Source organism: Dendrobates tinctorius, unplaced genomic scaffold (genome assembly GCF_039654945.1).
Source record: "Dendrobates tinctorius isolate UK_male_01 unplaced genomic scaffold, ASM3965494v1 ptg000016l, whole genome shotgun sequence".
NCBI lineage: Eukaryota > Metazoa > Chordata > Amphibia > Anura > Dendrobatidae > Dendrobates > Dendrobates tinctorius.
Window position 1 is genome coordinate 39,981,331 of NW_027361684.1, and position 23,803 is coordinate 40,005,133.

The 23,803-nt window shown below is 45.1% G+C and overlaps 1 protein-coding gene across 3 annotated transcripts in view; it reads right to left on the reverse strand.

The window, feature by feature from the left end:
* Nucleotides 1-731: 731 nt before the first annotated feature.
* The window catches only part of NCBP3 (nuclear cap binding subunit 3), a 68,450-nt gene continuing 45,378 nt past the window's right edge, over nt 732-23,803 (reverse strand). For 2 of the 3 annotated variants that reach the window (XM_073565711.1, XM_073565709.1), the window contains 6 exons: nt 17,389-17,488; nt 16,398-16,495; nt 4,479-4,749; nt 3,255-3,400; nt 2,750-2,920; nt 732-1,173 (listed from right to left, as the gene is read on the reverse strand). In XM_073565711.1, the coding sequence (XP_073421812.1) occupies nt 935-1,173; nt 2,750-2,920; nt 3,255-3,400; nt 4,479-4,749; nt 16,398-16,495; nt 17,389-17,488 (1,025 nt within the window). In that variant the 3' untranslated portion in view covers nt 732-934. The remainder of the gene's footprint in view (nt 1,174-2,749; nt 2,921-3,254; nt 3,401-4,478; nt 4,750-16,397; nt 16,496-17,388; nt 17,489-23,803) is intronic. The other variant, XM_073565710.1, reaches the window with a different exon arrangement.

Consider the following 23,803-nt stretch of genomic DNA (forward strand, 5'->3'; position numbering starts at 1 on the left):
GATCAATAAATCGTTTTGCCAAATTCAGTAGTCCATAAACTGCAATGGGCAGACTGGGGTATTATTCCTCCATATATTTCCAAATGCAATGTCGAACCTAATCCAGGATGAATTGAAAACAGTTTTGTTTTGGTGAACATTTTGCTTTTCTGTAGTCTTGTCTTAAGGCACCATTCAGTTGTGTTGGATTGGTCACAGATTTTGGTTCAGATCCTATTCCAAAATCTGCATTACATGCACTGTACAAGGATTTCCTCAACCTCATTGTCAGATTTACAATATTTTTGCAAGCATTTTTGGCAGCGCCAAGGGGGAAAAAAAAGCCTGATTCAGAAATAAGTAGCATTCTCAATCTACTTATTTTGAAAGATTCCTCCTAGTAAAGCAGAAGACTGATACAATTGATTCTCAATGGCGCTGAGCCTTATGTGGATCCCCAGTTGCCATGGATCATGTAGTAACTAGAAGTTAGGGCTCCTGTATAGCCTAATAGTTCTGGATACGATCACATTAAGAAATAAGGCTTGCAAAACAGAGAAATACCATCACTTATCTGATGGACCACAGTGCTACGGAGAATGAAGATGCACAAGCAGATATCATCAGGTCTGTAGATTTAAACTACACCCCTGTCAAAAAAAAAAAAAAAGGAGGGGGGGGGAGGGGGGAGACAAGTGCATTTATACTCATTCACAGTAAGTTACATAAGATATAAAAAAGGAAAGACTTCATATGAACCAATACACTTTAATCCCCGGTTACACCGGGACATCACTTATGTAGAGCCTTGTTGAGGACACCGCTGCCACTATTGGTGTCTCAAATTCAGTAAAAAAAACAAATAATTGTCTGAAAGGCAGGAGCGGCACATCTTCAAGTTGCTGCCATGCTACAGGAAGCCATTGTCCAACGAAAATCAAGTCTATCGTCATTATCATGAGTCTGTGTCGGAGCCAGAACTGCTCTCCCGGCTGATCTCAATCTGTAAAGAAGGCAAGTTGTCCAGGCGGCTTTTCTTTTGCCGAATCTCTTCCTTCTCTTTGATTAAAGCTCCCCAGGCCTTCTGCAACACGGAGTCGTCTTCTTCTGGAGCTGCACTGGCCTTCTGCCCCTTCTCGGGGGTTTTTAGTTTGTCTTTAGGTGCCGCTGATCCTAGTCGATTCCACAAGCCTCCTGGAATTAATGAGAATCAGCAAAGTTACTCTAACATCAGGTCATATTTCAAAAATAATGATGCCCCAGATTTACACTGTGTGTAAAAAAAAATTATAAAGAGGAAACCTTCCGTGAAAAGAAACTGGCATGTTAAGGCTACATTCACACTAGGCGTTTTTGCTGTTTTTTTTATGCTAATTCTCAGCTGCATTTAACAGCACCAGCAAAACCCATGACATTTTCAGAAATCTCATGCACACACTTTTTGTCATCAGTATTTTGTGCTTTGCATAGTTTTTGGACAAAGCATGTCACTTTCAGCGTTTTTACAGTGTTTTTCACCCACTGAAAGCAATGGGTGATGAAAAAGATGCTGACAATGGAAAAAAAAGCAAGTACCCCCATTTATTTTGTGATTTATCCAGGTTTGCCATCTTGTCTTGGTCACCTGAGATGGCAGTTTGGATTAGTGTAGTTTCATTAAATTTGTCAGACAAAGGTGAGAGATTGAACAATGCCTATGGCTGACCAAGGTGTGAGTTAGCACAATGTGTGAGCAACTCAATGGCAGAGCAAAGTGTGAAAGTTAAACAGTGTCCTACAAACTGAAAAACAGAAGAAATGAATGGCACCAAGACCAAACCATCAAGCCTGCGGTAGCGGATGAACGGCAAAAAGTGAACAGCGGTATACTAGCTTCGGGTTACTGGTGCACAGAATTGAAAAAACCATCCAGAAGTAGAAAATTGTAGAAAAAATGCAGCACTCACCAATAACCAGTAATAAATGAAGTCCTTTATTCAGCCATGCAAGGCATTTGGACACAGTTCATGGGACAAACAGGTGCAGGAGGGTAGCGGGGATAGAGCCGAACCTTTCTCCCTGCTGCCACTTGCCTCTTCCACCCTGCACTCCTCCCATGGCAGTACAAGCCAAGATGGCTGCTTTCCAACCACAAGTGATTCAACCAGACTATTGTGAAGCGAGAGATTTTCATCCTCATATCATTTTGATAACTACGATCTAATCCGTATTTTTTAGTTGCAGCACATTTCTAAGGTCATGCATCAAAAAAACACAAATCTTTAAATGTCATTTTCTCTCAAAATTCAGATGGCCGTGCATCTAAAGAAGATGGTCCCGTTACAGTGACCAAGAGAATTATGGAAATCAAACTGCTACAAGAAACACGACACACTGAAAACATTTGGAGTCAGTGATACAACTCCGGAATGACATCCATTATATGGACATCACTGGTGAATAAGGACGCTGTAACTGCAGCACTGACATCTTCTATTAAATGGAATCGATTTATTCTTTAGCATACGCCTGTGTATTTTTTTTTTACAATGGGTATTAAATGCTGATGTATGCAATGCCACTGAAGGGATATACAATGGCATGTGTTAGAGTGTTAAGTCAGTGAGATATGGCAAAGAAATACCAAAAAATGTGGAGAAACCCAAACACAGGCGTATGCTAAAGAATACATCGATTCCATTTAATAGAAGATGTCAGTGCTGCAGTTACAGCAGAGTTAAGTGAACCAGATTTATTTATTTCACACAATTCGTGAATATCTATAACCAACCTGCTTTCTTCTCTTTGCTGTCGGAGTAGAGTCCCTTCCCTTCCATTTGCTTTGGCACACCAAGCCGGCTGTGTACATCTGACACGGGTTCTCTGCGAGATTCCGTAACCTTACTCAAAATCTTCCTTGGTTCTGGTGAATGCTGTCTTTTTCCGAGCCTCTGCCGCACATCTACATAGAGGAACCGAAAACAGATTCTAAGATTCCGTTCAGCTCAAAGCGTTAAAGAGTAACTCACCTAATGGTTATTTCATAACTCAACGAGTACAAATGAAATTAGGAAGCTTTGGGGAGAAATCAGTTTTTCTTCCCCCCAATCATGGACTGATCGTTCACTCTCAACTGTCCCAATCCTAGTGATTGTGACCCCCACACCTGGTCCTAGTAAGGTAAAGTGGCTGTTCTAATATGTCCATCAATCCAAATAATAAAAATACAGACCAAACATGAGGCTCTCCTGACAGCAGTTTGGAGCACTACAGCAAGCATGTTTAGGCGGTCTTACCAGATTTTACACCGATTGCTTGTCTACTTGTACCGCTCTGTCTCTTCTCTTCCAGTAAGAGCCGGATGTCAGCTGGCTTCTCAGAATGGGTTTTACTTCCAATCCGGTTTTTCACACTACTAGTGGAATCTGATCTCATAGAGTTCCTGTACAGGGAAAGAATGGAAGATGTTAACCATTTAGTAGGCAATAATAGAATACAGCCGAGCAGCTGAATGGAAAGGCTAAACGTCGCTACAAATACGACACAGTGAAACCATATACACTCACAAGGAAAAGGATTTTAGAAGGGAACATACAATAAACATCTTTACTTTATGTGGCTAATATTTCACAATGATGCACAAGTACTATTTTTTTTTTATTTTAAAAAGCACCTATTTCATTAACTTACATTCAGAGTATGTTTCTAAGGGAACCTTATATTTTTTGTATGTGCCACCCCGCTTTGGTAGTTTTTTTTTAATTTTTTTAATGTAAACACTCATTTCATTACCTTACATTCACAGAACATGTTTCCAAAGAAACCTTATTACAACTTTTTTTTTTTTTTTTTTATACACCCCCCCCCCCCTTTAGTATACTTTGTTTTAGCAATATTGGGGCCTACTATAGTACCAATATAAGGGCTGTATCAGCATTGCATCTATCCAAGGTATAAACAAGTTGTTGACTACTGGGGGGCATCCTTACTAATAAACACAATGGTGGTCCCGACCCATCCGTTTGGACAGAGTGGTCTTCAAAGTTTATGGTGCTACCTGAATGTAGCACTTGTCTGTCAGTCCCACAGAATTTCAATGGAGCGGTAGTGCGCATCATCGACTGCAGCTCATTTCAAACAAAGGACTCGAGAGCCCTGTCTATGTGCAGTTCCCATTAGGGGCACAACTCTTAAGGTAGCCATACACATTAGACGATTATGGGGCGCTCAGACTGTCCTGTGATGTTCTTGGAAAAAAAGGGCGGAATTTTAACACTCCAGTTGATTTTACTCTCAGGGGAGAAGAGGTGCCATCAGAGCAGTCTGCAGCTGCGTATAGCTGTCAATCCAACAAGCGTTCATGTACAGTGATTTAATGTGTATGGCCAAGAAGGAAAAAGTATTGTACAGTGACTCCCATATATAGGCTCATGATCACTTTTGGAATCAACACATTGTTCAGAAGATCATTTTCTAGGATACACCCCTTCCACCCTGAACCTTATTAGAAAGGGCCTTACCTGATGGTTTTTAGTTGTGACTCCACTTCATCAGCATACATGGTCATCTTCATGCTCTTTTTTGGGGATGGAGTGGAGATCATCTTCAGTTCCAGATCATAGTCCATCTCATCGGAGTCTGAGGTGCTGGCTGCAGAACGTCTTGCTCCCTCTCGCTCTCTTTTAAAAGCCTGAAGTTCATCTCTGTACTCCACAACAACACGGTCATCCTCATCCATGTCTTCTTCCTCCTCTTCTTCTTCTATTGGCTCTTCTGGAACATTCACCAGGCCTACATATCAGGCAAATATTCAACCTTTGAGCCAAGCTACGGAGCCAAAGGCCCCGAAAGCTCATTATCTATGAATAAGCCTAGACACATTGCAGAATCATTTTACTTTATAATGCAAACAAAAGAATACAGCAGCACTCTGCAATCACAGGCTGGTTTCACATTAGCGTTTTTTTGCACCGCGCATCGTGCACGTCCATGTGCATGCGTCATGCGCACCTATGTTTAACATGGGGGGGCGCCTGGTCTAGCGTTTCAATGCGTTCTTATGCGTTTTCGTGCGCATGCGGTTTTTAAGGTGTGCGCCCAGGCGCGCCAGACACAACCTGTTGCATTTTTGGGTCCGTCCAACGGCGTAAAAAAAACCGCATGCTTGTGCACGGAACGCGACAAAATAACACACTACAGTCTATGGGAACACAGGCATGTGAATGGACATGCGCACACCTGCGTTAAAAAACGCATGCGTTTTAAGAGTTAACATGGCTTGAAATTGGTTACAACGCTTGCGCCTAAAAAACGCAAACGCATGCAAAACGCATGATGCGTTTTTTGCATGCGTTTCTATTGCGCACGAAGCACAGCGCTAAAAAACGCTAATGTGAAAGTAGCTTAAGATGTATGCAAACATTGAATATATGAAATTGAGACGGCATTACTGCTATATGTGCTTCTCACAAAATTAGAAGATCAAAAAGTTAATTTATTTCAATTCAATACAAAAAGTGAAACTCATTATATAGAGTTGATGGGCAGCACGGTGGCTCAGTGGTTAGCACTGCAGCCTTGCAGCTCTGGAATCCTGGGTTCAAATCCCACCAAGGACAACATCTGCAAGGAGTTTGTATGTTCTCCTTATGTTTGCGTGGGTTTCCTCCCACATTCCAAAGACATACTGATCGGGAATTTAGATTGTGAGCCCCATCGAGGACAGCGATGATAATATCTGTGCAAACTGTAAAGCTCTGTGGAATATGTTAGCGCTATCTAAAAATAAAATTATTATGATTATGGCTTACAGCCAATGAAAACCCAAAGTCGTTATCTCAGTAAATTAGAATTAACAAAAAACACCTGCAAATGCTTCCTAAGCCGTTAAAAAGGTCCCTTAGTCTGTATCAGTAGGCTCCACAATCATGGGGATGAATGCTGACTTGATGACAGATGTCCAGAAGGCAGTCATTGACACACTCCACAAGGAGGGTAAGCCACAAAAGGTCATTGCTAAAGAAGCTGGCTGTTCACAGAGTGCTGTATCCAAGCATAATAATGTAAAGTCGAGTGGAAGGAAAAAGTGTGGTAGAAAAAGGTGCACAAGCAACCGGGATAACCACAGCCTTGAAAGGATTGGTAAGAAAAGGCCATTCAAAAATTTGTGAGAGATTCACAAGGAGTGGACTGCTGCTGGAGTCATTTCTTCAAGAGCCATCACACACAGACGTATCCAGGACATGGGCTACAAGTGTCACATTCCTTGTGTCAAGCCACTCATGACCAATAGACAATGCCAGAAGCGTCTTACCTGGGGGGTCAAGGAGAAAAAGAACTGGACTGTTGCTCAGTGGTCCAAGGTGTTTTCAGATGAAAGTAAATTTTGCATTTAATTTGGAAATCAAGGTCCCAGAGTCTGGAGGAAGAGTGGAGAGGCCATAATCCAAGCTGCTTGAGGTGTAGTGGGAAGTTTCCACAGTGATGGTTTGGGGAGCCATGTCATCTTCTGGTGTAGGTACACTTTTATCAAGACCAAAGTCAGCGCAGCCGTCTTACCAGGAAATTTTAGAGCACTTCATGCTTCCCTTTGCTGACAAGCTTTTTGGAGATGGAAATTTCATTCTCCAGCAGGACTTGGCTCCTGTCCACACTGCCAAAAGTACCAATACCTGGTTTATAAACAATAGTATCACTGTGCTTCATTAGCCAGAAAACTCACCTGACCTTAACCCCATAGAGAATCTATGGGGTATTGTCAAGAGGAATTTGAGAGACACCAGACCCAACAATGCAGACGAGCTGAAGGCTGCAATCACAGCAACCTGGGCTTCCATAACACCTCAGCAGTGCCACAGGCTGATCACCTCCACGCCACATTGATGCAGAACGAGCCCTGACCAGGTATTGAGTGCATTTACTGAACATACATTTCAGTAGGCCAACATTTCGGATTTTAAAATCATTTTTTCAAGCTGGTGTTATAAAGTATTCTAATTTACTGAGATAATGGCTTTTGGGTTTTCATTGGCTGTAAGCCATAATCATCAACATTCACAGAAATAAACACGTGAAATAGATAACTCAGTTTGTAATCACTCGATATACGAGTTTCACTTTTTGTATTGAAGAACTGAAATAAATTAACTTTTTGATGATATTCTAATTCAGTGAGAAGCACTTGTAGGCTATACTTCTAAAAATGAAAGTACATAGCTCCTAAATTGGCTAATTCATGAGAGCCCACAACTCACGACAAGGCATACCTTTCTTCAAGCATATTCTATATAGCAGTAATGCAATCCCAATTTCATATGGTCAATCTCTGCATGCATCTTAGTGCTTACTGAGTGCTGCTGTGTTCTTTTATTTGCTTTTCCGCAGTTATAGCAGCTTGCACCTGTTCACACTTTATTTTTTTCCGAGGTGCTGGTCAGATTTTTGCAGTAAAACGATTTTGCTGCTGACCTGGCATGGTGCAAATCATTACACAGCAAAACAAGGTCACATCATGCTGGCTTGTCTGCACAATATAGAGTTTTCACAGCAATGCATTGTAAGTAGTTTTATTTTTTTACCCATCTACTACTGTCTCTAAATGTACAAAACACGTGTTTCTTCATTTGCTTGATGGACAAAGTTGTAAACTTAATAGTTAGGAGACTGATAAACAGGTACATATAAAGAAATAGCTTAGTCAAACACACTTATTGAAGAAAAAAGCAGCAAGCTGCATTGTATGACCACTTTATTCATCTGGTAGGCTAAAAAAAAAAAAAAATCCAAATGCAAACCAAAAACTAACAGAAAACCAAGGCTAGGTTCACATTTGTGTCTCACACAAGTTTCAAAAGTTTAACCAAAATAAAAAGTACAGCGTGCAAAGTTTTTTTTTCTTTGCCATAAAAATTATGCCCATCCCAACAGAAACCACACAGACCCCACAATAGTTAAGGGCACTGGCACCGATTGTGTTGTACAATGGATCAGTTTCTTCCAGATGTACCAGTTTTCTAATCCTGTAACAGACCAGAAAATTGGAACCCCTAACACCAGTGTGAGCCTCGCCTGAACTGCACATCAACAGTCAGTTCTCAGAAAGGAAGACTTCCGAAACGCGCGTCGGGGCGCGGTCCACTGGCACACCGCTTCTCCCACCTCCTGGCATCTGCAGGTAATCAATTCCACCATTACAGCCCTTCATGGCCCTATTTGTTGGCACTATTCTTAAGTCAGCAGCGCACATGTGACATTTACCACCTTGATCTGTTTGGATATATATGCTCACGGTTCATAGACACTTTTTGCATATTCCTTGCACATTGCATTTATTGCACATTTAGCAAAACTTGAGCATCGTTTATTGTGTTATATACTTCACATTTTTCCAGCATTTTTTGAACTTTTTGCACATTTGTTTGTATACTTATTTTTTACAGTTCCGGCACGGTGCACTTGCACCTTGGCACAGGTCCATGTATCTTATTGTGATATTTGTTGTTTGCACACTTTTTTGCACTTATTGCACTTTATACAACCCCGAGCTGCTTACACAATTTTTTCAAAGGGTTCATTTTAAATCTGCGATAGGTTGTGTGGTATTGAGGACTATTTTTTTTTTAATTTTCTCTATCGCTTCATTGCGGGACACAGAAACCATGGGTTGTATGCTGCTGCCACTAGGAGGCTGACACCATGCATAGAAAAAGGTTAGCTCCTCCTCCGCAGTATACACCCCACCGACCGGCACTAATTTCCTCAGTTTAGCTTAGTGTCAGTAGGAGGTGGACACGGGTCTTTCTTTAGACCCATATCTACCTCGATGTGCGTCGTTTCCTTTCAGGTTATCCGGAGGGATACAGAGTGAAAAGTCACATCTGTACTCCCAGAAAGAGACTGTGAGTACGGCGTGTACTGCCACCCCGTATCCTCACAGCTCTCCGCAGCAGGACCAGCAGCTCTCCGGGCGGCCGCCAACACAAATGCGTGTCAGCGATGCAGAGGGTCCTTGCCTTCTGTCTCCCACCCACTCGCCTACCAGAGCCTGTCGGTTGGATGAGGCGCCGACATACTCAGGACAAACAAAGTACCTTTATTCAACTCGGGTCCGGGATAGGGTGAGTATTGGGCCCCCATTCTCCTCAGGCGGCACGGTCGCAGCTTCAGCGTCTTCTTTGGAGCGGGTGGCTGCGGCAGCGCTGCGGGCTTCCGCGACTGTCCCGCGCCTCCAGGCAACCTCCGCATTTGCCTTCGAGCCCGCTCCCTTCACCCCGGCCAGGATTCTCTCAGCAGTGTTCAGGTGCGTCACCTCCATGCCGCCTCGTGCTGACAGGCGGCCGCCACTATTAATTTAGGCCCCGGCTTCACTTTGGGCCTACTACAGCATCGCGGCCACGCCCCCAGCAGTCACTCTCAGGCGGGCTTCCCTCCCGCCCATCCTAGGCCCGCCCACCGCCTCTCCTCATGCTCCTGTCGCACTGTCACAGCGCTCAGCCCACCTTTTACAGCGGGCGGTACCTTTTTCTCAGAGCGCGGTTGGCGCCGCCCTTCGTCGTCTCAAAAAGAGCGCACTTTTCCCTCAGTCTCCTCTGGCGGCCGCCATTTTCTTTGATCTGGCAGCCGGACACCGTCAGCCGGACTCCGCACTCTCCTGCGACCCTGCAAGTACACGAGCTGCGCAACATCGCTTACTGGGGTTATCCACAGGACAACAGACCGTGAGTAGCTCTGCTTCTGCAGACTGATACCCTCCTCCCTGTCCCCCAACCTTCCGGCACTCCTTCAGCGACTGTCCCATTATGTCTACCTCTAAGCCTGACCATTCCCGCCCCCCTGTTGCCACGGGCACTTTAGTCAAGTTCTTTGCATGTTCTTCTTGCAAACGCAAACTTCCCTCAGGTCAGCCCACTCCCCCTCTGCCTCGACTGCAGCAATCACATTCAATCCGCCGCCCAGGAGCTCCCTATGACTACCCGTGAGGGTGAATCCCCCATTCCTGGCTGGGCTTCTTCTCTATCACAATCAGTGGCGGATCTTACTAAGGTGTCTCAGTCCCTAGTGGCCGTTCTTGTTAAGTTGCCCCTGGACACTTCTATCCAGCAGGGCACAAGAGGTTCCATCTGAGCCAGCCAGCATCAGCCGCAAAAGGCCCAGGCAGGATTCCAGGCTGGAATCCTCCCCTCGCCCCATCTCACCGCATAGTCCTTCCCAGCAGACTCCTTCTCATACTTCCTCACCCGAGTCAGGCGAGGCGTTCTCGGACGCGCCATCCGAGGAGATTTTAGAGCTGGATTCAGACCATGACACGAACATCAAGGTTACGGTACAGAACCTCATTGCTGCGATTAACCACACTTTCGAAATCAGACTCCCCCTGCGAAACCCTCAGATCAGGAGGTTTCGTTCAGACGGGCAGAAACACCTTCCAGAGTCTTCGCCCCGCACTCGGAGTTTGACAAGCTCCTTACCAGGGAGAGAGAAAATCCAACTAGGCGCTTTCAAAGAGAAGCGCATCGGCGTGCTGTATCCATTTTCAAAAGAGCTCACCGACAATTGGTCGGCCTCTCCCTCTGTAGACGTTCACGTGTCCAGACTAACAACACGGTCCTCCAGATTTCAGGTGTGGCGTCTCTGAAGGATGCTACCGATAGGATCATAGAATCCTTAGCAAAGTCAGCGTTTGATGCGGCTGCGATGGCGATGAGCCCTGCCTTCGCTTCAACTTGGGTAGCTAAGGCCATAGCTACTTGGGCGGAGGATCTCCGACAGGGCATTTTAGATAAAGCCCAAGCAGAGCGTTTGGCGGAGCTAGCCAACCAGATCTCCCATGCAGGGGTTTATCTGGTCTCGGCCTCCTTGGATGCTGCATCTTGCGCAGCTCAAGCGTCCAGCAACGTGGTAGCAATCCGGCGTACAATTTGGCTCAAGGCTTGGCAGGCGGATTTGTCTTCAAAAAAGTCTCTTACCAATCTGCCTTTTCAGGGAGCGCGTCTTTTCGGATCCCAGCTGGACCAGATTATTAAAGACGCCACTGGAGGCACAAGCTCTCTTCTTCCTCAGTCCAAGCCTCGTAGACCTCCTCCAAGACGTCAGTTTCGGCCCTTTTGGTCTTTCCGCCGCTTCGCGACGGCAGAATCCTTTTCCAACCAACAAAGGCCGCAAGCACGCCAGGATAGGAAGAAAGTCTCCTTTAGGCCCACTCCCTCCTGGCGATCTCACTCTTCCCAGGGAAGATCCTCCAGGTCCAGAACTGGACGGTCCACTTCAGCATGACTATCAACGGAACTCCGAGGCGCCTTCCCAACTGGGCGGTCGACTCCTTTTCTTCAGAGACGTCTGGTTTGCTTCAGTAGAAGATGCTTGGGTCAGGGAAGTTGTATCCTCAGGATACAAGATAGAGTTCACCTCTCGGCCACGGGATCGTTTCTTCGAGTCCCGACCTCCAAAGGACCCTGCCTTGGTTCTGGGTTTCTTTGCATCCATCGCCTCCCTCCTCAGTTCCAGGGTGATTGTGCCCGTTCCCGAGTCAGAACATTTCACAGGGTGTTACTCAAACCTGTTTGTTGTACCGAAAAAAGGCGGCGCGGTCCGGCCCATCCTGGACCTCAAGTTACTGAACAAAAGAGTCCGCCTACGACATTTCAGAATGGAGTCTCTTCGTTCAGTAATCGCTTCCATGGAAGCGCTGGAATTCATGTGCTCAATAGACATTCAAGACGCCTATCTGCATGTTCCCATCTTTTCCGGGCATCAGAAATTCCTGCGTTTCGCGATTCACCAGGATCACTACCAGTTTGTCGCCCTGCCGTTCGGTCTCGCCACTGCGCCCAGAGTATTTACAAAGATCATGGCGGCGTTGATGGCCTCGTTGAGGAGCAGAGGTCTCGTCCTTTTTCCCTACCTCGACGACATTCTAATCAAAGGTCCGTCTTTTCACCAGACTCGCCAAAGTCTTACCATCCTTCTCGACACACTGTCCAATTTTGGGTGGCTCGTCAACAAAAAGTCCTGCCTGGTTCCGACTCAACGCCTTGTGTTTCTAGGCCTATTGTTCGACACCCGTCAAGCGAGGGTTTTTCTTCCACAAGAGATGTTCTCTCTGCGGCGAGACATACGATCACTGCAGAGCACTCGGCTTCCATCTCTCCAGTCAGCCATGAAGGTTTTGGGAAAGATGGTGGCGACGGCTGAAGCGGTCCCCTTTGCCCAATTTCATTCAAGACCGCTTCAACAGGCCATCCTGTCTCGGAACAGGTCTGTCCTTTCCCTGGATCGTCCAATTCGCCTTTCACCCAGAGTCAAACAAACCCTCAATTGGTGGCTGACGTCACCCCTCATTTCTCTAGGCCAGTCATTCCTCCCGATTCACTGGCAGATTGTGACAACGGACGCCAGCCTTCTCGGCTGGGGTGCAGTGTTTTGCAATCACACTGTTCAGGGTCGGTGGTCGACTCAAGAGACAAGTCTGCCTATCAACGTCCTCGAGACACGGGCGATTTATCTGTCTTTCACTCACTGGGAAAGACTTCTCAGGGGTCTGCCAATCCGGATCCAGACGGACAACGCTACAGCAGTGGCATATGTCAACCACCAAGGGGGAACACAGTTTCTCTGCTCTAGCGGAAGTGTCCAAGATTCTTCACATTCCCGGCGTGGACAACTGGGCCGCCGATTTTTTCAGCAGCGAGGGTCTCGCGGCGGGAGAGTGGTCCTTACATCCAGACGTCTTCCATCAGATTTGTTGTCGCTGGGGGACTCCGGACGTAGATCTACTGGCGTCTCGCATGAACAGGAAGGTCCCACAGTTCGTGTCCAGAGCCAGAGATCCTCTCGCAGTGGGCGCCGATGCTCTGACCCTTCCCTGGTCTCAGTTCAAGTTCCCCTACCTGTTCCCTCCCCTTCCCAAGCTGTTGAAGAAAATCAAGGCGGAAGGCGTTCCGGTCACCCTTATCGCTCCAGTTGGCCCAGAAGAGCTTGGTTCTCGGACATCGTCAACCTGCTCGCGGATGCCCCCTGGAAGCTTCCAGACAGAGCAGACTTGCTGTCTCCGGGTCCGATTTGCCACCCCAATTCTCGGCCGCTCAATTTAACGGCGTGGCTGTTGAGACCGCGGTTCTGAAACGTTCAGGTTTTTCTGATTGGGTTATTCACACCATGATCCGGGCTAGAAAACCTTCGTCTTCCAAGATTTATTATCGTACATGGAAGGCCTATTTCGCTTGGTGCGAGGCCAATGACATTCCGCCCATGGCCTTTTCTCTCCCTTCTGTCCTAGCGTTCCTCCAGTCAGGCCTTGATGCGGGCCTTGCCCTCAGCTCCTTAAAGGGTCAAGTCTCGGTGCTTTCCATTCTGTTCCAGAAGACGTTGGCCTCCCATCCGCAGGTCAAGACCTTTCTTCAGGGAGTGGCTCATGCGGCACCTCCGTACCGCGCACCTGTGGATCCATGGGATCTTAATCTTGTTCTCGAGGTTCTACAAGGTCCTCCCTTCGAACCTCTCAGGGAAGTTTTCCTTTCCCTTCTTTCCTGGAAAGTTGCCTTCCTGGTGGCAATCACCTCCATCCTGCGCGTGTCAGAGTTGGCGGCCCTTTCTTGTCGCTCTCCTTTCTTGGTGCTCCACCAGGATAAGGTGGTCCTGCGGCCCCCGCCCTCTTTCCTTCCTAAGGTGGTATCTACTTTCCACCTGAATGAGGATATTGTTCTCCCGTCGTTTTGTCCGGGTCCAACTCACCCTCGGGAGCACTCCTTGAACAAGCTAGACCTGGTCAGGGCGATGAAGGTCTAACCTGGCTAGGACGACTCCTTTGCGGAACACTGACTCTCTCTTCATCATTCCAGATGGGGCGCGGAAAGGTCAGCCGGCCTCCAAAGCTACAATTGCTCGCTGGATCAGATCGGCAATTTTGGAAGCCTACCGGGTCAAACATTGAGTGGCGCCTCCTGGAATTAGAGCTCACTCTACCCGGGCAGTGGGTGCCTCCTGGGCGGTGCACCACAGAGCTTCCGCACTGCAGCTTTGCAAAGCTGCAACCTGGTCATCTGTTCACACGTTTGTGAAACTCTACAGGGTCCACACCTACGCTTCGGCGGATGCCAGCCTAGGAAGAAGGATCCTGCAGGCAGCGGTGGTGAGTCCGCTGGCCTGATGGAAGTTTGTTTTCCCTCCCCAGGGACTGCTTTGGGACGTCCCATGGTTTCTGTGTCCCCCAAAGAAGCGATAAAGAAAACAGGATTTTTGGGTCGTTTACCGTAAAATCTGTTTCTCGGAGCCTTCATTGGGGGACACAGCACCCTCCCATGTTCTACAACTCCTGTTTTCATGTTGCTTGTTCTTACAGTTGAGTTGTCTGTTCTGTTTTAATCTATTCTGTTACTTCTCCTACTGCTTTCTCACTGAGGAAATTACTGCCGGTCGGTGTGGTGTATACTGCAGAGGAGGAGTTAACCTTTTTCTATGCATAGTGTCAGCAGCATACAACCCATGGTTTCTGTGTCCCCCAATGAAGGCTCCGAGAAACAGATTTTACGGTAAGCGACCCACAAATCCTGTTATTTGAGTAGACACTGGTCGTATTAACTATCGCCTATAAATTTGGCTACATATACTCATTATGTTATATAGCGGTGTAACTGCCTTATGCACTAATTTTTCATTATATATATATATATATATATATATATATATATATATATATATATATATATATATATATATATATATATATATATATTTATGTTGTTGTGCCAAAAAATAATCAATAAAGGCCATTTTAACAAGCAATTTATTCTCCTCACTTTTATCCACCTATATTCACGGTCCTTACCAGGTTTTCACTCACTATCTTTAGTTGGTTCTTCTATTCCATACCGGGTGGTCTGCCACCCAAACGCTTGGGAGAGGGCACTTCGTCCACATAGGTGTTCACCACATTGAACCATCGAGTTAAATAATTCTATTTGAATTGTTCCCTCCCTCTTCTAATATCACAAAATTTAGGGATATTTGTCTTCTGGGCAAAATTTACAGAAAACGAAGAGAGTTCAAGCTACAGTGATATTTTATCATGAAAGTAGGGCATTTATAATTAGAAGCATTCAATAGCGATTTCCTCATCCCAAACAATTTGACACAAAAGCCAACAATACTGGTAGGTATAGCCCCTTCCCCCAAATATATATGTCTCAACTTGTCATATGGCTTTGAGTATTAACTATAGCTTGACAACGACTGCTATCCATTTGAGGTCCCCCAGTGTCCAGCAGCCGTTTCCTAATGATACGACCTCAATGAGCTGGAGTATGGTCGTCCGTGAAGATGAAATTAGGCCTGTGTTGTTCATGTAGAGGCACAATGGCTGGATATATGATGTTATTCAAGTAGTAGGGGCTCGTCACTGTACCATTCACAAAGTGTAGGGAAGTTCTGCATTGACTAGATACACCTCCCCACACTAACACCACCACCAGTGACAAAAGTGGCTGATGCATAGCGCTCTCCTTGACGTCTCCAACATCATTGGTGGCCATCATTTCTGCTCAGAGTGAATCGACTTTCATCAGTGAACAGCACTGAGGCTCACTGGTCCCCTCATTGAGGGTAGATGCTCCCTGGCCCATGTGGATGCCTGGTGGTGTGGTCAGGTACCCTTGCAGGTCGCCTAGAATGCAGACTATGCTGATATAAACTGTTTTGAATGGCCTGCCATGACACTTGGGTGGCTCTCACCTCCCTAAATGTACCTGGAGTTGTGTGGCATTCATCATCCAGTTCCAAAGTGCATTATTCACAATGAAGCAGTCAGTGTGGGATGTGGCCAAAGGACGTTCACTTCTCTGCCTTTCTGTGACTCTTCCAGTCTCTCTGTATTTTTGTTGCACTCTGAACTCAGTGGCCACTTCTGTCCGAGAACATCCTGCTTGATGCCTCAAAATGGCGAGGTCCTGTTGATCAATTGTTAGGCGTCGTCTTGGTTTCATGATGTCAAAAGGTGAACAGCATGATGTGGAGGACTGTTTAATACCAATTCTAATTGAATCCAGAGATTTATTGGCAAATTCATGGATCAACCACCTGTTCTGAATTTTGCCTTTAAGCTACTTGTTATAGAACAGCAAGTTGTGCAAAAAGGAATGTCACATTAAGCTCACCAGAAAAAGTTACAGTGCATTTAGGTACAACCTGAAATTTCGCCCAAAAGCCAAATATCCCTAACTTTTTGTGAGCAGTGTATATGGTATACTTAGCAAAACGTATGTTTAGAGTATATTTGTTGATTTAATTTTTTTTTTGTCTTGAAAGGACAACTGGGGCCATAGTATAGACATGTATGCTAAAAGTATTTCCTGAGGTTTACAACAAAGAAAGGTACAAACAGCACTCTGCTTCCATTACTGACATTTTTTATTTAGGATCTTAACTCACTGCAACTAACGTCCTGTTACCTGAATGAAGGTGCTGGTAGGCGGGTGCGTCATCGCCAATAAATGTCCTCTTCTTCGTTACATCTCTTTGAACCCGGCGCGAATGGTATCGCCTTTTCCTACATATAAAGCAAAGTTGTGTTAATCTTGCATAGACGTGTGAATCCTTCATCACATTAATTTTAACAGTGTAATACACAGGATTAGGCAGTGTGATTTGTAGGAGTTGCCAGACTTTTCTACAGAAACTCACACTATAGACAGACATCTACTAAAGGCAGTAACTTTCTTTATGTGTACATACGCTCCTCTCTAAAAAATCACCACTGGGAATAGAGCTGATAATAAAGAGAAACCATACAAAAAAAGATAAATTCCCATCCAATTTCGCATGATGTCTGATGTCACTGCTGTCTCTTATGTACCAAGAATGCACTTGACAAGCCTATCCGCAGCTGTCAATTTTTGGGAGGAGTTTTCAGAACAACATGAATGTTGATTCATACAATTACCATTGCCTTAGACTGTCACCAATATATCTACTGTATCCAACAAATATAGCCTAAAGCTGCTAACAGATAAGCTTTGTAAGAGGCATAAAGGGGACATAATAGTCCAGAACTACGGCCTACAGACATCAATCCTAAATCCAGCATGACTGCAGTATCCTCTCCTAAAAACATATTCAATGCTACATGGGGGGGGAAACAGAACAATATGGGCTAAGAATGGGGACGATTTCATGAGTGCTCTGGAGTCCCTGCTGACCAATATCAACGTCTATAGTAAATGTAACTAAAATAAAAAAAGTTACAAAGTTAGAAAAAGCAAAAAAAAACAGTAAAGATTTAACATTTTTGTCAAGAACAAAAGGTTTCCTTCCAAGTGCCTGTTTATGGACAGACAGTTGCCACATTTTTTAAGCCAATTTTCAAGATAAGGAGCACTGAAAAAAAAGCCAAAAATGAAAGCTAGGTCATAAACGAGAAACATTTTCCTACACACTAAGTACCATGAGTTGCTGAGGATTCCTTTCATGCCACCGTAGTTTGGATTTCCATACTTCATGTAATATTGGCTTCTTCGGGCTGCTCCCAGCTCTTTCTTGTCATCTACAATAAGCCAAAGACAGAGTATTGAATAAAAGCTTCTACTATAAAAATTCTAATTACAGGTGCATCTCACAAAATTAGAATATCATCAAAAAGTTAATTTGTTTCAGTTCTTCAATACAAAAAGTGAAACTCATTATATAAAGTCATTACAGAGTGATCTATTTCACGTAATTCTGCTAATGTTGATGATTATGGCTTACAGCCAATGAAAACCCCAAAGTCATTATGTCAGTAAATTAGAATACTTTTTAACACCAGTTACTTGGTCTGGGCTCCTTTTGCATCAATTACTGCATCAATGAGACATGGCATGGAGGCAATGAGTCCATGCGATAGTGTGAAGTGTGCACAATCATTGATTATTTCGGGAGCCAGGTCATCTGCTGGTGTAGGTCCACTGTGTTTTATGAAGACCAAAGTCAGCGCAGCTGTCTAAAAGGAAATTTTAGAGCACTTCATGCTTCCCTCTGCCAACAAGCTTTTTGAAGATGTAAATTTCATTCTCCAGCAGGACTTGGCACCTGTCCACACTGCCAAAAGTACCAATACCTGGTGTAAAAACAACAGTATCACTGTGCTTGATTGGCCAGCAAACTCGCCTGACCTTAACCCCATAGAGAATCTATGGAGTATTGTCAAGAGGAAGATAAGAGACACCAGACCCAACAATGCAGATGAGCTGAAGGCTGCTATCAAAGCAACCTGGGCTTCCATAATACCTCAGCAGTGCCACAGGCTGATCGCCTCCATGCCGCGCCGCATTGATGCAGTAATTGATGCAAAAGGAGCCCCGACCAAGTATTGAGTGCATTTACTGAACATACATTTCAGTAGGCCAACATTTCAGATTTTACAATCATTTTTAAAGCTGTTGTTATAAAGTATTCTAATTTACTGAGATAATGACTTTGGGGTTTTCATTGGCTGTAAGCCATAATCATCAACATTAACAGAAATAAACACTTGAAATAGATCACTCTGTTTGTAATGATTCTATATAATATATGAGTTTCACTTTTTGTATTGAAGTAACTGAAATAAATTAACTTTTTGATGATATTCTAGATTTGTGAGAGGCACCTGTATATTGCATGCAGGACCTGTGCTAGTAAAACAGTACATGGAAGGACAAAACTACAGCTGCCATTGTGCTCCTTCAGATTGCTAGTCTCACAAAGATAGTAAATCAATTGATAAAAGCAGCAATTGTGCAAAATAAACAAGGAAAAAATAAAATCACCATTAGGTTCTTCAGCTCCTCCAAACAACTGGTGGGTGGACATGCCTACAGTTGGGATAGCAGCAATCTGATACGGATATCATATCAATAGGCTAGGAACAATTGGATTTCATTACTTCTGTTTATTAACAGATTGTACAGAGCTGACAGTGCAGTAGGAAATAGACTATAACAGGATTTTTAGTTGCCTACCATAAAATCTGTTTCTCTGAGCCTTCACTGGGGGACACAGGAACCATGGATGTATGCTGCTGCCACTAGGAGGCTGACACTATACAGAAAAAAAGTTGGCTCCTCCTCCGAAGTGTACACCCCACCGACAGGAAGTAGGATGTTCAGTTAGTGAGAAAGCAGTAGGAGAAGCAATCTGTAAACGAGATAAAAACCACAGAAACACAAATCCAAACTAACAATATTATACAGTAAACTGAGCTGTTCAACTTAGGAGGGTGCTGTGTCCCCCAATGAAGGCTCAGAGAAACAGATTTTACGGTAAGCAACTAAAAATCCTATTTTCTCTATCGCTTCATTGGGGGACACAGGAACCATGGGACGTCCCAAAGCAGTCCCCAAGGGGAGGGAACAGCAAACAACTCCATCAGGACGAGGAAGTCACCCTCGTCACCTGCAAGGTCACCTGCGAGGTCTTTTTTTACCCTGATCGGCACTTGCCGAAACCAGGCATGGGCTTTGAAAACCTTATGGACCTGTGGAGGACGTATCACACTGCCGAGGTGCCAGACGAAGTCCCAAAGAGTACCGTCAGGAGGACACACACTGCCCGGGCAGAGCGCGTCGTACTCAAAAGAACGCAGTCCTTTCTGAGCCAGGAACCCTACTAATGCTGACCAGTTTCCACGAACAGAACTCTAACCTGAAGGCCAGAGGACCTCTACACTTCAAGCCTGAGCTTGAGAAGTACCGTTGCTGTGGCCAAGTAGCCTGATGAGAGGGCGTCATGAAGGAAAAGTCCGAGGCGGACGAAAGAAAGGGAATACAGAATGATGGAGAGTGGACCCTTGATCCACAGGAAGTGCACTACAGCTGCTACAGACTCTGTAAGACCCCAGGAGTGGTTGAGAGTCTGAAAGGGAAAGATACCAACTGAAAAAGGAAAATGAACCCATTCGTTGCAAAAGTAGACATCGCCAAAGCCCTGAAGAAACCAGGACCTGGATAAGAGCTTCATGGAACAAGGAAAACATCATGTGATTCACAGAAGGTAAATGTTGAACGAAGAAAATTTCTTCCCGAAAAAAACAAGGATGGACTCAATCCTAGATCCCCAAACGTCATGCTGAGGGAAAAAGCATTGAAGAACGACGAGGCTTAGCCTGAGAAAGGGGAGTGCTTGTCCTTCCGGTGAGCTCCTTAATAATTTGGCCTATTGGAGCCACACGGAAGGAACGGAAAGTTGGTGAGGGACCTCTTCGGGGATAATTTCGCTCGTGAAATCGAAAGCCAAATGGACCCTTAGATGAGAACGATTAGGCGAAAAACTATGTCTTCATGCAAGAAAAATTTTTGGACAGTGAGGACGGTCAAATCTTCCGACCGGTCTCCAGAAAGAATGCTCTGAGCAAGCTAGGCAACGCGTCTATAGAACTTTGCAACACGAGGGGGGGCTAAGGCAGGACACGCTATAGCGGCGGGTGCTTTCAAGGTTGACCCTGCTAACTACTGTGTGAATTCGATGTTGGTACCTCTGAGGGATGAACGTCTGGGCGAGGAAGGACCATAGTGGGGGAGAACTTGGAACCGGAGGGTTCGTAGTCGCAGAAGTAGTCTAATTTGTGAAGCACTCAGGAGAAAAAAGATATACTGAGGCGCCCCCTTGTTTGGAAACGGCTGAAGTCTGTTCCATGAGAATATGACAAGACCTGAGAGCAAACTATGAGAACCTGCTAAAGAACCGAACACTGAAAACGTACTGAATGGAACCTGGGGATAACTTGGATCTCATCGCTGCGATGTAGGCACAGGTTGGCTATGAAGAAACAACTGATTGCTCGATTAAGCAGGTAGACTGAAGACTACTGGATGACTTTTCAGACTGAGATCAAGAGGAAGATAAACCCAGCATACAGGGATGAGGGTGAATATGGGAAAAAATAGTCTGGACTTATAAAAGTGAATAGTCGAGCAAGGAAAGTCCATGGCAAAACATGGAGTATGTCAACTGCAAAGAAAGTTGGCTCTAGGTAGATCAGATAGACCCCAGAAAGACAACTAGTCTGATGAAAGGAAGGTCATTCCTTATGACGATGTAAACGACCGAATCCATCCTGGACCCTCTGGAGTAGGGAGGGGATTGCAGTGTGTAGATCCGCATGCCTAAGTCTAAGACAACACGCGCCCGAAGATCACAGTAAAAAATACAATTCTAGCTGAAATAAGAAACGTGTTATCACTAGACGCATCTTTAGATCCAAGACTGGAGCAGCTTTCTACCCTGGTCGATACTTGCGCACGGTCCCAGTCACATCTATGAGCTGCTGGAGGCTATATCCGGTGTCTGTAAGAAAGAATAGGTAAGTTCCGACAAATAAGGAGCTTAGGTATTATGGTAGCTCGAAGGCCCTTAGGACATACTAGAACCTATAAACTACTATTAGCCAAACATTAATGATAGGCGTAACACACCGGGCAGTAAAGATAGCCTGCGGACGGTGCTGTAAACTGATCAGAAGGTGGGACAAAACTCTTGTGGAGCAACTCACACTTAGGGTCCAGATCATGCCACAGTAAACCTCGACCATCTGTACCTGACACGAGAGTGTCTGACCTACCTGAAGGTGGAGTATCCAGTTATGTTGCTACCGAGATCCGCTTTGTGGTACAGGGATCCACTGCGTTTGGACATGGTAGCCTTTTACGTTTTAACTGTTAACAAACCACCGATGTTATTGACTATGAAATATGCAGCTGAAAGATGTCAGACTCACATGAAAGAGGCTTGAAATTGCAGCTGCAGCCCGCCAGAAGTAATAAATGCCGGCACCTCACCTCGAGTGGTGATTATACGGGAGGGCGCTCCTGGCTCATCTGACAATGGGACAGTAGAGCCGGGCCGGTGTAGTTGATGGACTTCGGGTACGCTTGAGTTCCCGGAAAGATGGCGTGTATTGACTAATAAACCTGTCGGTAGAGGACTATCCAAGTGCTCGATAAGGGATAGAATACTGCTGCAATAGGACGCGAGGAACCTGATGACGAGGGCGTCTGACTCACCTGAATACGGTACAGAACACCAGTACCATCGAAGCAGTCAACCCCCGACACGTCTCCACAGTAATACGGCCATTTCAACCACTGTACCTGGTAGGTGGTGCGTCTGAAGCCTGGATAGCGGATATAGCACAGTTGCCATCGGCTCTAAGTATCCTGTGAACAAATCAGCGTGGAGAGAACCCGGAGAAGGATATAGGAGACAGCCATTTCTGTGTTGCGGTGCGGTCTAGGCCTGGATACCTGACGACCTTAGGCAGAATAACGGCTTCTGTGTTGCGGTCTGGATACCTGACGACATTAGGTAGAATAACGGCTTCACGTGTAAAAAGCCGTACCCTGAAGTCTGTATTAAAGCAGATTCTGACCAGTCAATTCTCTTGACGGTAGAACAGTAGGTCTGGGATCAGAAAGAGACTAAACTCTACACTCTGTTGTGCGCTAGGGTCCCAACTCCTGGACCTGCGAGTTGTGGACAGCTTCCTTATCCACTGAGCCACAGCCGACAATTGCCAGGTAACAGGGACTTCTCTCCAGCTGGAAGTCCGGCCCAAAACACTGCAGACGTGAAGAGATAGAAGCAGCTCATTCTCCTTAGGGCAGTGTGAAGCCAGCGTCCAAAGGGGGCTGCAGAAAAAGGAAGTGCAAGTGCCTGTGAGCAGTAGATATGGAAGCAGTTGCTATGCCAGCGTTCCAGCATCAATATGTGTGAGGCAATGGTCGAAACTCGCTCTACTGAAAATTAAGGCACATCTGCAATTGCTTACGGTGGAACTTTCTACCAAACGCCATGCGGCAATTACAGTAGACAGCAGCTTGGCTCTACATGGCTCTGTGTGCTATGACACCAGACATACTGATGCACTAGAGACTGCGCAGCAGATTACTATTACGCCAGTGAAGTACACGCCTCTAGAGTACTATTACGTCAGTGACTGTTTCTTGTGAGTAATGGTATAGAAGGTTACGAACAACATAATATTATAGCTGGTTGACGGGAAGGAATTTTTTCCCCTATGGAGAAAATTGGCTTCTACTCTGGGGGTTTTTTGCCTTCCCCAGGATCAACAATCTTTGAAAATTCTTGGAGAAGTCCCAGAAGAGCAAATGTTGTTCCTATCTTCAAAAAGGGGAAGAAGGTGGACCCAGGCAACTATATTCCGGTGAGTCTGACTTATATACCAGGAAAGATCTTTGAACAAATTATTAAACAAATTATTAAACATGTATGTCAGTACCTGGATAAGAATGACGTGATTAAACAGAGTCAGCATGGGTTTGTAACTAATAAGTCATGTCAGACTAACTTAATTTCCTTCTATGACGGAATCACTGATTGGGTGGATCAAGGAAATGCTGTAGATATAGTATATCTTGACTTCACCAAAGCATTTGACAAAGTATCTCATACAATCCTTATTGAAAAAATGACTAAGTATGGAATGGACAAGGCAACTGTTAGGTGGATTCATAACTGGCTTAGTGATCGGACCCAAAGAGTGGTCGTAAATGGCTGCACATCCAGTTGGAAGAATGTCTCAAGTGGGGTACCACAGGGCTCTGTCCTGGGCCCTGTATTGTTCAACATCTTTATCAACGATTTAGATGAAGGAATTGAGGGTAAACTGATTAAATTTGCTGATGACACAAAGCTAGGAGGGATAGCTAATACTAGAGAAGAGAGAGGATTCAAAAAGATATAAATAAACTGGAGAAGTGGGCAGCAACTAACAGAATGGTTTTTAACAGGGAAAAATGCAAAGTACTACATCTGGGCAATAAAAATGAAAAAAGCATATACAGAATGGGAGGAATAGGCCTAAGCAACAGCACATGTGAAAAAG